The 11,929-nt window shown below is 44.6% G+C and overlaps 3 protein-coding genes across 3 annotated transcripts; 2 read left to right on the forward strand and 1 right to left on the reverse strand.

Moving 5' to 3' along the window:
* The first annotated feature begins 348 nt into the window (after positions 1-348).
* Positions 349-5,369, forward strand: LOC123071781 (PHD finger protein ALFIN-LIKE 6). Its single transcript, XM_044495365.1, has 5 exons — positions 349-633; positions 748-780; positions 1,633-1,861; positions 4,528-4,657; positions 4,756-5,369. The coding sequence occupies exons 1-5, from the start codon at positions 528-530 to the stop codon at positions 5,047-5,049; spliced, it is 792 nt and encodes a 263-aa protein (XP_044351300.1). The 5' UTR covers positions 349-527; the 3' UTR covers positions 5,050-5,369.
* Positions 5,370-5,732: 363 nt separating this feature from the next.
* On the forward strand, positions 5,733-8,401 carry LOC123071782 (uncharacterized). Its single transcript, XM_044495366.1, has 6 exons — positions 5,733-6,179; positions 6,768-6,843; positions 7,129-7,259; positions 7,342-7,412; positions 7,559-7,640; positions 8,067-8,401. Exons 1-6 carry the CDS (start codon positions 5,811-5,813, stop codon positions 8,085-8,087), a joined length of 750 nt encoding a protein of 249 aa, XP_044351301.1. The 5' UTR covers positions 5,733-5,810; the 3' UTR covers positions 8,088-8,401.
* Positions 8,402-8,453: 52 nt separating this feature from the next.
* Positions 8,454-11,576, reverse strand: LOC123071780 (2-C-methyl-D-erythritol 4-phosphate cytidylyltransferase, chloroplastic). Its single transcript, XM_044495364.1, has 12 exons — positions 11,307-11,576; positions 11,055-11,137; positions 10,910-10,981; positions 10,421-10,476; positions 10,255-10,334; positions 10,018-10,100; positions 9,833-9,910; positions 9,417-9,485; positions 9,219-9,287; positions 9,057-9,103; positions 8,863-8,953; positions 8,454-8,784 (listed from the first exon to the last, which is right to left on the reverse strand). The coding sequence occupies exons 1-12, from the start codon at positions 11,428-11,430 to the stop codon at positions 8,731-8,733; spliced, it is 906 nt and encodes a 301-aa protein (XP_044351299.1). The 5' UTR covers positions 11,431-11,576; the 3' UTR covers positions 8,454-8,730.
* Positions 11,577-11,929: the final 353 nt, after the last annotated feature.

An 11,929-nucleotide genomic window follows, 5' to 3' on the forward strand; every position in this document is an offset into this window, starting at 1 on the left:
GATAACACGGAAGATGGGGTACGAAACCTCGCTAGCGAGATTTGAATCGACAAAAGGTGGAAGGAATGGAAAGAATCAACAACGTCATAAACCCTTGCCGAGACGGAAGGAAGAACCGAACGCGGCGTTTTGATTTAGGTTAAAAGAAGAAGATAAATCCGGATACTTGATCTAGGGATGGAGATCCAATGGTTTAAAAATCGATGGCCAAATTTGGAGTCACGTTTTGTAGCACTCACCTCTTAGGAAATCATGCTCCCGCGCAACGGACGGCTGAGATTTTGCCCTAGGGCCGAACGCACGATCGAGACGGATCGGCCAAAGCCGGGCACAAATACTCGCGGAAGCACCCACGGGATTCCCCGGAAATAAAACCCACTCCTCCTCCATCTCCACCTCCACCTTCCAGGCTGCCTGCCCCTCCTCTTTCTCTCTTCCCCCCTGCGCTCCCACCACCGCCTCCTCCCCGTCGCCGCGCCCCGCCGCCGCGCTCGCCGGGAACCCTAGACGCCATTGCCCAGGCCCCCATGGACGGCGCCGGCGCAGGAGGGGCGTACGTCGCGCGCACGGCGGAGGAGGTCTTCCGCGACCTCCGCGGCCGCCGCGCCGGCATGATCAAGGCCCTCACCGAAGGTGCGCGCGCGCTCCCGGCCCCCGCCCCCTCCCGAATCGGCCCTCCCGATTCTCGCTTCTTTTTCCCTGGATTCGCGTGGCTGAGCTGTTTGTTTCCCCTTGCTGTCGTTGCAGATGTGGACAAGTTCTTCAAGCTCTGCGACCCTGGTGAGCGCCTCCGATCTCCTCGGGTTTCTCGCCCGTGCCGGGGATTCTTGAATGAGGGGGTCTTTTCTTGTTCGGCTGTTTGAGTTCGGTTGCTTTAGTGTTAGATTGGAAGCTGAAATTGGAGAATTTTCGGTTCCGTTTCCTCCCTCACGTGCTGCTTCGAGTTGGGATTATCGGTGTTTTTCGGGTGCCTTACATCAATGCTGTGCTGGGTTCCGGATGCTGGGTTTTCTTGAAAGATTGGGACTCCGGGTCGTAGTTCTTCAACAGAGAAAAGTATTCCGGGGGTTGATTGGAACTGGGGAATCAGGGCTAGGTCTTCCTTTCTTGTGGAATTGTAGCACTCGGTGTTGCCATCAGACTGAGATTGGTAGCTTCACCGGTCAATTTTACTGAAAATGAATAATATATTAGGCAAGTTGCTGCTGACTAGTTGACTTCTGGTGTGTTTTTGGTGCCTTTGCAGCTCTGTGTATGCGTTTCTTTGTTAGGTTCATCGCTGTTGCCTTAGCCAATTTAGTGGAGTCCTGGGCATTAGCGACATGACGACGGGGCTGGGTAGTAGTGAAACTGATTTAGCAATGTCCTTTCGTTGCATTGATAGCACAGGGCATCGATATCAGTGCATCTGGTTGTAATAAGTGATTGCTTACCCTATTCATGTACTCCTAATTACTGTGGAGTTTTCGTTGCTTACCATCATTGAACATTATATTACGATTTGGTCCACATCGCTATATGCATGACAATTCCACTCTAGTGAGCACTGTAGTTCTGGGCATGTTTACTCAGTCTGACTGATGCTGTACAGGGTATTATTGCTACTGCCACTAATCCCATGTTATTGAACAGAAAAGGAGAACTTGTGCCTTTATGGATATCCCAATGAGACATGGGAAGTGACCTTGCCAGCTGAGGAAGTGCCCCCAGAGATCCCTGAACCAGCATTAGGAATCAACTTCGCTAGGGATGGAATGAATGAGAAGGATTGGTTGGCGCTAGTTGCAGTTCACAGTGATTCCTGGTTACTGTCCGTCGCATTCTACTTTGGAGCCCGCTTTGGCTTCGACAAAGAAAATAGGTAATTATTCTACTATTGTTGAACTATGTGGGGTTCTTTTCCCCTCTCATGTGCACTCCTTTTTTTACTCTCGGTTTCATTTCATTGTGAAATATGCATGATCAGTATGGTTCATGTTTTAGGATTCCTGTCAATGCCTGTTAACTGTTGCTCCAACACACAATTGTTTAGTGCCGGGATTGTCAAATGGAATGTGTTCTATGCATATTTCTTACTGTGGACCATGTAAAAAAGATATGATATTACACTGGCAAGTTAAACTAGTGAGAAATATCAAACTTAAATCGGTTATAACATATGTTTATCAGCTTTATCATATTTGAATTTTATATTTTAGCTTGAAAGTTACGAATTTCCAGGCCCTGTTGTGATATGAACAGTAAGGGTCTGACTGGAAATGTGTTTTACTTAATTATGTTCTCTCAGGGTTTTCTGTTTGCAGTTATAATTTCACATATTTTTGTCAGTAGCGAGTGGACTCTGGAACCATGTTTTAGCATGATCTTTTGTAGGTTATTTTACCACCATGATTCATAGAGATTACATAATGTAGTTTACCTTCCAGTATCTTGTTCTGTCTTTTCATGTATAATATGAGTCATTCTGTATCTGAAATGCTAAATGCATTTACTGGTGAGAGCTGCGGGATGACTTGATTTGCATGTTTTTCACATCTTTGTCCTGTCTACTTTACTGTCACAAACATGACATGTTTGAAGTTTAGGGCACTGCTTATTACTTTATTAGTGCATCAACAAGTGTCTACCTTTTGTGGATATCAGTTGTGCTGCATGGAGAGAAACGATGATGATGTTGATTTATATGCTATTACTGCTGCATATACTTTTGAACTGTTACTTGAAATATAAGCTTTACGTGATGCCTCATGGTTACTCCATTAATTCTCATCTTTCCTTGCTATATCATACTAGACTTAAATATGTTTTTTGACAGTTGATTCATTATTCGTGTTTGTGGTTCAAAAGATGGTTTTGCTTGAGAAAATGAATCTTTTACTATTTGGAGTAGGCGCTGCCTTACTGCAGTTAGTTATGTTTGTTTTGTAGCAGCGTAATGTACATGTTGGCACAGCATGGTGTATATCCAATGCCTTCGCACTTCACAGATATTGGAAAATGTTGCCAGTCATTTAGAAAATGTGCACCATGGTTGAAGAGGGTTTGCATCCTACAAAATAAACATAGTTCACCATATTAACCACTCGTGTTCTATGGCAACCAGTTATCTGTTTTTAGACAATGTGACTGCATCCATGATTTCTACATTTGAAGTAAGAACTACAATAAGTCATTTGCAATTTTGTGGCGATCTTTCACCAAGTAAAGCAACGACCTTGAAGTCTTGAGATGTTTCTGCTTTGTTGGCATAAACACATGCACGCCTCTAAGCCACTCTCACAGTCACACACGAACTGCTTCCGCTATTCTATGCACAGTTTACTGATCAGTAGAATGAATCTTGGCTGTGAAACAGAATGTTTAGTTGTTTGCTGTGTTAGGCTGAGTCCATTTTTGCACAGAGTTTCTTTGTTTAAGGTGTTAAATGCCATTGGCTGTTTGTCTGTTTGAACAACTCATGCTTAAATGGTTTTAGCAACCATGGATTTCTTTTTTGGTCTGAAAGACATTATACTAAAAATATAGAGCTATATCCACTTCCTTAGAAGTTATAACTGCACTACCCAGAAACACTTTTGTTTTTCCCCTCTCCTGTTTCTGTATCCTTTCTCCTTTTGCACTGAGTTGTTTCTAATATTTTGTACAATCTACCAACTCAATATTAAAAGCATGAAGACCTCCTTTTCTGGACATTAGAGTCATCATGTCATACTAGTGTTCTGTAGTTCTCAGTGCAGATGATTTGATACAGGATGAACGATCAGGGCTTAAGAATGGGGGTATCGGGATGAATCAAATCATACTAGTGTTCTGTGGTCTTCTTATACAAAGGACTTTTGCTATTTTTCTGTTCTGCACATCTTGCTGTTCTCTTGTACTTTGTTTCTCCTGTGTGTTCCATAAGAACCTAGGATGCCAGCCTGTATCCACTTCTTTCCAAGTAAGAAACAGTGCCGAGTGTCTGACTAATGCGGGGATAATAGTATTGATAGTTGTAGCCAGAGTCAAAACAATCTCACAACCATTGAGAAAAACAGGAGAGGAGTTTCCTGCGTGGTTGTCAAAAATGGCTTGAAGCTTGCGGGGAAGAATAGCCATGTTTACATGAACATTGGGCGGGCATGAAAACTTGGTTGGCTGTGCTGGAAATACAAACCAACTAGATTGAGAAAGAATAGCCAGGTTCACAGTGTGATAAGAACATGTGCCATGCATGGAAATTTGGTTGGGTCTGCTGGAAATATAAACCAACTAGATTATCTTCACTATCTAAAGTATTTACCTTTGCTATTAGGGGAATGGGGAGCACTTTGTATCTTGCCAAAAGTTGCTCTGCAAAGTCTTTACCCAGAAGTCTTTGCTATTAGGGGAATGGGGAGCACTCTATCTGAATTTGCTGTGTTTGCATTTTCATCTGTTAGAAAACAGATCCCTGCTGTAACTGATTATTTTATCCCAAGTAAAGTTTGCCTACCTTCCAAATTCCAATGTTACATTTTGATGCTACTTGATTATTTTCTTGTGCAGGAGGCGACTATTCAACATGATAAACAACTTGCCCACCATATACGAGGTAGTGACAGGAATCGCCAAGAAGCAGTCAAAGGAAAAGACTCCCAACAGCAGTAGCAAGAGCAGCAAGCCCAGTATGAAAGTGGTAAGTGCAACAGCACCTTTCTTTTCGCTGCCATGGATGGTGTTTTGGAATCGCCGCTGATCCACTCTTGCTTATGCTTGCTGGGTGGCTGGCTGCAGCTCTCGAGGGTCGAGCCCCGTGCAAAGGCCAAGGTGCCAGCCCCCAAGGACGAGGAGGAGAGCGGCGAGGACGAGGGGGACGACGAGGAGGAGGAGCACGACAACACCCTGTGCGGGACCTGCGGCACCAACGACGGCAAGGACGAGTTCTGGATCTGCTGCGACAACTGCGAGAAGTGGTACCACGGCAAGTGCGTCAAGATCACGCCCGCCCGGGCGGAGCACATCAAGCACTACCGGTGCCCGGAGTGCACCAACGGCGGCTCCAACAGCAACAAGAGGGTCAAGACATGAGCGGGGCGGCGCCGGAGGAGGAAAGCCGCGCCGCGCTTGCTGCGAGGAAAACCAAGCAATCTTCGCCCGGCCTCTAGATACCATTTATTCATGGCTTAGTTTCCTTCCTAGTCTGTAAGCGTGTTTCATCATCATGTTTTAAGAAAACTTGAGATTTTTCGCGTGTGTGTTGACATCAACCAGCCTTTCTTTCTAGCATGTAAACTCTGTCGACTGCCCAGCTGACCATTGCTTCATTATTCGTGGACCCTTTGTAGTTCCTGACTCTGTTGCCGTCATTCGTGTTGGAATTTGCACTGATCCTGGGTTGCTTGCTTGAAGCCGTCTTGCTCTGTTGATCGAACACATATTTGTCAGGATGTTTGGTTAATACTACTAGAAAGCCATCAATTCATCATAGTATTAACCAAACATTCTTACAAATATGGTGATTTTTTTGTTTGACACTGGAATGGTCGGGTGATTTCTTTTCCTGCTGTCTGTCTTGCTTGTGTTGCAAAACAGCAATGACTTACAGGATACGCTTTTTTTTTAGAATCACTTGCAGGATACACGGGTCCCTCCTCACAGGTCTGGGCCTACGCAACGCAGACGGCGAGAACGGGCCGCACGGCGAAGCCCAGCCCACCAAGTAGCGAAACCCGGCCACTGTCGGAGCCCAAAGCTAAACCCACCAAAAAAATCCGTCCGACCGAAGACGACCCATCCGCCGCGCCGCATCCAACCCATCTTCTTTCCTCCGCCGCCGCTCCGGTGGTGCGATGGCCGCGCGGGCCCTCCTCCTCCGGACAACCGCCCGCTGCTGCTCCCCTCTCCACTCCCCATCCGCCGCCCCGCGCCTGCACCCGCGGCTCCGCAGCCACGCCGCCGCTCCCCAGCTCCGCTTCCCCGCGCTCTCCTTCTCCGCCTCCGCCGCGTCCACCAGCTCGCACGGCCCCGGCGGCGGTGACGCCGGCGAGGGGGAGGATGACAAGGGAGCGTACGAGAACTACCTGGGGATGAGCGACGACGAGCTCATGGCGCAGTGCGACATGGGCACCTTCAAGTCCTCCGGCCCCGGCGGCCAGCACCGCAACAAGCGCGAGTCCGCCGTGCGCCTCCGGCACCATCCCACCGGCATCGTCGCCCAGGTCAGCTTCCATTGTCCAGTTGGACTGCGAGTGTGCAGCCCAAAACAGAGTGGTTAATTTAGCCGTGATGTCCAGCCCAGTGCTTAACGGATGTTGGTTCTAACGGTGGACTTGTAGCTTCTGGGAGATGGAGTTACTTGGAGCTTTAGAGGCGCATTGCCTAATTGAGAGATTTATGCTTCAATTCAACTAACATAATGGTTATTGCTGTACCAACAATATATGTACCCATCATGGCTGACAGAATTTTTTATTGCTGTACCAACAAAGATCAATATGTCGTTGTTTCAGTTAGTGCCGCGGCAAACCTTCATCGATGTCTTTGAACCCAAACATCTTGCACTAACCCTCTTAAATGAACATTCTATGCAATGCTTACCATGTTCGTGTTTGATCGGTATGAAATGTTGCTTTCCCCACTGAATTCATACAATCATCACACTGAACTTCAAAGTTCAAACCAACCAAATGCCTGATTCTTAATATATATTTTCCCTTCATGTCAGCCATCTTATGTGGTAGAACTAGCTCTTTCTCCACTCCTTCAGTCCTTTGCATGATAGTTTATCTCATCGTGCTTCCCCACAGGCTGTGGAGGATAGGTCACAACATAAGAATCGATCATCTGCTTTGTCTCGGCTTCGGACCCTGATTGCTCTTAAAGGTAAATCTGATGTGCTTCAAGTTATGCATGTTTTAGCTCAGTAAATGTTTAAGTAATATCATGTACACCTAATACCACGACTTTGTGACCTAAATGGCTCAGAACTTATCATGTTAGTTGCAAATAACCCCAAACCAGCAACCTAATGTTTCAATAATTGTTTATCTTGATCACCATGCACTTATCATAATTTACAGCAGCTAGAATGATCGGGTTATGTTTACATCATTTGTTTTCAATTTCCATGGTAGTCATTTAACATTTTGGTCGTTCACATCTTATCAGTTAGGAGGCCGATAAACCTTGATAACTACACTCCTCCAGTTGAACTTCTTCAGATATTGCCACTGAAGTCTACCATTCGATCAAAGGATGTTGGTAGCCAAATTGGCCCAAATAACCCAAAATTTTCTCAAGTATGCTTCTCTTCTTATCTCATGCTCAATGTTGCCAATTTGAATGCCTCCGTTTCCAATGTTCTCTTCTTTTTGTGAGCAGGGAATGCAAGCTTTATTAGATCTTCTATTTGCTGTTGAAGGTTCTGTATCAGAGGCAGCGAAAATTCTAGGGTAATGCATGACTTTCTAGTCTTTTTGGCAAGTGTAACAAAACAATCTGTTATAAAAAATGGGTGCTAGTTTACAACATGTTCACTCCATTTGGTATTATGAAACCATCTTCTATACAATATGTTGAACTACTTGACATAATGCAGCCTAAGCACTGGTGCCTTGTCAAGGTTAATTCTATCAGATGATTCTCTCCGAGCGGCTGCAAATGAACTACGAGCCTCCAAGGTATTCTTCTTGCAAATCAGTGTCCAGCTGGTTATACATGTCTGTTCGTTCAGAAAAGAACAATACAGATCGCATGCAAAAAATCTGCACTCCATAGTCAAGTTCCAGCAATAACTAGTTATGTCACCCAGTTTCCACGGTACCCAAGCTTAGGTGTACTATGACTTCAGTTTCCAGATCACCAGCCATGATATGATCTCCTATTTCAATACTAGGATTTTGTTGCAATAAGATTATTTGAAATTTTTTATGCTAGCTAAATCATGGGTCAATTTGTGTTACTGAAACCGTATTGTCATATTCCCCATCACATCCTAAGTTTGAGCCTTGGCTGAACTCTGAAGCCACATTTCAGTTCCAAATTCAGCAATTTGTTGCATGCTTGCTACTCAAATGAAGATCTTGACCACATATCTGTCTCTGCAGGGACTGAAGCCACTAAGATGATGCCCCTTTACAATGTTATCATCTTCTGCTGCGCTACAGTTGCCAAGGTGTCTCATTGCTCATGATTTCATGGCATGCCATTGGAGCTTATGCCCAATTCCTTAGCGCAAGAAATGCAAAGCATAAACAGGGTATGTCTTATACAGGACCATCATCATGCCTGGTTGTTTGTTGGTTGTCGCACACCATTGTAACCTCGTTGTTGTACAGTGCAATTGTACTTTAACATGTTGCCATCGCTTGATGATGCCTTCAACAAATTGGATCTACTTAATATAAGTTTAAGCGATATAGCGCCTTTTGTTACCAAACTACTTTTCATATTTGTGTCCATTTGCTGCGTTGTGTCAACTGTCAAGCATGAACTCAACCAAAAAACCTTGCCGTATTTTCATTCGCACAGAAAGAATGTTACGTACAGGTTATCTATCTCGTGTATGAGCTACTCCCTCTGTCCCAGAATATAAGAACGTTTTTGACATGATGCTAGTGTTAAAAACATTATTATATTTTGGGACGGAGGGAGTACATGTTTATTTTTCTAGTTCCCAAGAGGCCAAAACTGTGGAAAGGCAATGGAATGTCGTACTGACAAATTCATACAGGTGCCTCTCAAATGAAGTAAACATTGTTAATATTGGCCCTATTTATCGTTCATCAAACGCTCAGCTAAGAGCATGTCATCAGGAGTAGTCACCTGCATCAAGTTCACATTTTGAGGTTCAGTTAATTCAAAAAGTTCAGAATATACTAGTTTAAATAGCTAACATGATACCTTGATGTTTGTATAAGAGCCCTCAGTGATATAAACAGGATGTTTCAAGTATTCTACGATGGAAACATCATCAGTGACCTCAAGGCCATCCCTGTGAGTGCAAAGTTTAATCAGCAAGAAGAAAATGAAAAGGGAATTAGTATATCAGTGACCTCAAGGCCATCCCTGTGAGTGCAAAGTTTAATCCAGCTAACCTCTTAACAAGCTCGAAACCATCTTTGAGCAAATTAGGTTTCATCACCTACAATCAGAATATATTTCCATGTCATACTGTATCCCCCCACATAAAAATGAGCATGGAGTTTTGGGAAATACAAATCATGAAATGTTCTTATTAGACGCAATACTATGATTACCTGTGGAGTTTGCATCTCCCAGAGGGTTTTCCTATCGAGGGTTTTTACGACGAAAGAATCGCTGTTGGCCTGGAGACAAAAGAAGAGAGAGGATTAAAGTTGCACAGCAAGAATGCAGTATGCTATTATTAGGTAATGACCGAGGATCTTTGCAAGCTCATCTTTTATTGATGAATATCTAGATGTATAAACAGTAACCTCCTTTATAGTAGCTTTGACAGGCACACCAAGAACAGCTGCTCCATGCACGGCAGCATCTTCCAAGACCTAGTCAGTAAAATCAAAACCAATATTATTACTTGAGCGACCTGGAAGATTTTACAAATATTACCTTTCCCCCTTTAAAAGTTACTGTGAAATACCAAAGCACCAGGATTAAATAAGAAATTCTTCAATTTTTCTCAAGGCAGCATAAAGAAGTTGGAAGCCAGATATTTTATCATGCATGTAGTATAATTCACAAAAATATCAGTTGCAACTTCTAAGGGGAGAGTTTTCTGTTAGTTGATGACTGCGCAAGAAGTTCCCTTCTTAGGAGAAAAAAGAAACAGATCCAAGAACATCTTACAAGGCACGCTATGATGGATAATTCATGCTGGATCATAGAAGGTAACCTTTTTTACATCTTCAGAGGATACCAAGGGTCTTGCAGAATCATGGACACAAACAAGTTCTGAATCTCCATCAATTTCCTGTGGACAAATTTTTTTTGTTCACAAATTACACAAATGTTGAAGATATCTACAATATTGGTGTACAAAAGCAGCATAACAAGCAGTATAGGTGGGCTACCACTAACCTGAAGTCCATTAAAAACAGAGTCTTGTCTCTCTTTTCCCGGGGTTGTAAATTTCATAGGTATTTGCAAGTTTTCAACAAAACCTGTGGAAACAGTTGACTGATGAACATCTTACTTCGAGGCTGTACTGTATCATTCTTTAAATTTGGTCACAGGACTAAACTCTAATAAGGCGTAGATGCTAGATTTATAAAAAGCCTAGTGAAAACAATGAGTATGGGGAGAGTCCAGACGAACCTTCAAATACATTTTTGTAGGACGGATCGCACACCACTACGACTTCTTTCACTTCCTTCATTCCACAGAATGTCCTTAAACTGTGGGACAAAAATGTACGTATTTCATGTCTGCATTAAATTGCCATATCAGGCAATTAATAAGTTCTACGCTAAGGAAATGAAACCTGTGCAGTGCAATTGGTACTCCCAGTAATGGTAGATACTGCTTGGGCATATTGGCCTGTCATAAAAGGTGGAGGGGAGTTTAGTTACATTCATCACCCACTGAAAGGATTCGCTAGTTCAGTGCAAAGTACTAGAGTTATTTCGAAGCAGCACAATTGCTCACAGCAAATCTAAAGTTGATATCATCAAGCATTGTTGCACTGATGTCCGTTCATTTTGTTTAACACTACTCCTAATGTTCAAGAAAGATACAAATCTCTTGTACACTACATTTATCTTCACTTATAGCACGAAAAAGTCGTATAGATACACCATCAGGGTGCATATCAACAATAGAAGGACAGCTATGGCATTTCCCACCAGAATTGTCACACTAATGTAATGAACATAACCCAGAGCAATACACAGAACACACCAAGGCCATACACTTGAGAACAACAGCCATTAGTGGAAGCTAAGTTTGGAGCATGATGAGATAGAGAAAATACCCCCATTCTCTTTCCTTGCCCTCCGGACAAGAGGACCACCGAGACGCTCCTCTCCTTGACAGCCTCCCAGCCCTGGCAAAACAGAACCCTCAGTCAGTCAGAAGAGCTCACATCACACAGGCGTGTCATCCAAAGTCCACCGTACCTGCGCGCCGTCCGGTTCGGCAGCGCAGATGGCTGATTGCGAACGCCTCGTACTCCGCCGCCGAGCAACCCCGCAGCTCCCACCTGGCCACGGTTGACCCCGACAAAAAGGAATGCCTCAGTACAGCAGCAGCGGATAAGAATTTACAGACAATCGGATTGGAACTCCAGCAAGCTCGCAGCTCCGGTGGCGCCAAGCCGAAACGAACGGATTAGAGGCGATTGGCCTGGAGCAACAGGAGCGATCCTTTACCAATCCGCAGGCGGCGGACGGGAAGCAGTACGGCCGCGGGGCATGGAGGCGGCGTCGGGGCGGAAGGGGGCCGCGCGTGGGAGTGGAGGTGGAGTTGGAGGTGGAGGCAGAGGCGGAGCTCCATGCCGGAGGCGCTGGTAGGTGGCCCAATGGGAGGGAGAGGGCGGATGGTGCTGCTGGCGATGGGCGGCCGGAGCGGAGGCGACAAAAACAGTGGGAGGAGGCATCCGGGAACGGAAGTGAGGTGTGGTGCGGATGCGTTCCGGTCAATCTCGGCCGTCCACGAGTTCTGTTTTTCTCCGTCACGTGGAAGGACTGCCCACCATTTTGCGTCAACGGGTCATAGGTTCCCTTTTCCAATTATTATCCACAACTGCTCTTTTTTGTTTTGTTTAAGTATTATCTTAGTTTTGGACCCTGATAAATTTCAAACGTCATTTTTTGTGAAAATTGCCATGTTTGCCAGCTAAACTTGTCACCTCGCGTCAACTATAGCTGTCATGCAAAATATTCTGAGTTGCCATGCTTAAAATCCAACGTTCAGGATTTATCATTTTCGCAGGTTTTACTCTTGAGAGAAGGACCATCAATCAAACCTCATTATTCCTCACAAGCCTACAAAG

This window comes from Triticum aestivum, chromosome 3B (assembly GCF_018294505.1).
Source record: "Triticum aestivum cultivar Chinese Spring chromosome 3B, IWGSC CS RefSeq v2.1, whole genome shotgun sequence".
Classification (NCBI taxonomy): domain Eukaryota; kingdom Viridiplantae; phylum Streptophyta; class Magnoliopsida; order Poales; family Poaceae; genus Triticum; species Triticum aestivum.

Coding starts and splice junctions, on each gene's coding strand:
- LOC123071781 (XM_044495365.1), top strand. CDS start 528: ATGGACGGCGCCGGCGCAGGAGGGGCGTACGTCGCGCGCACGGCGGAG. Junction 634..747: donor GATCAAGGCCCTCACCGAAG/GTGCGCGCGCGC, acceptor CTGTCGTTGCAG/ATGTGGACAAGTTCTTCAAG. Junction 4,658..4,755: donor GCAAGCCCAGTATGAAAGTG/GTAAGTGCAACA, acceptor GGCTGGCTGCAG/CTCTCGAGGGTCGAGCCCCG.
- LOC123071782 (XM_044495366.1), top strand. CDS start 5,811: ATGGCCGCGCGGGCCCTCCTCCTCCGGACAACCGCCCGCTGCTGCTCC. Junction 6,844..7,128: donor GACCCTGATTGCTCTTAAAG/GTAAATCTGATG, acceptor ACATCTTATCAG/TTAGGAGGCCGATAAACCTT. Junction 7,641..8,066: donor ATGAACTACGAGCCTCCAAG/GTATTCTTCTTG, acceptor CTGTCTCTGCAG/GGACTGAAGCCACTAAGATG.
- LOC123071780 (XM_044495364.1), bottom strand. CDS start 11,430: ATGGAGCTCCGCCTCTGCCTCCACCTCCAACTCCACCTCCACTCCCAC. Junction 10,335..10,420: donor GTACCAATTGCACTGCACAG/GTTTCATTTCCT, acceptor TTTGTCCCACAG/TTTAAGGACATTCTGTGGAA. Junction 9,104..9,218: donor GGGAGATGCAAACTCCACAG/GTAATCATAGTA, acceptor TTCTGATTGTAG/GTGATGAAACCTAATTTGCT.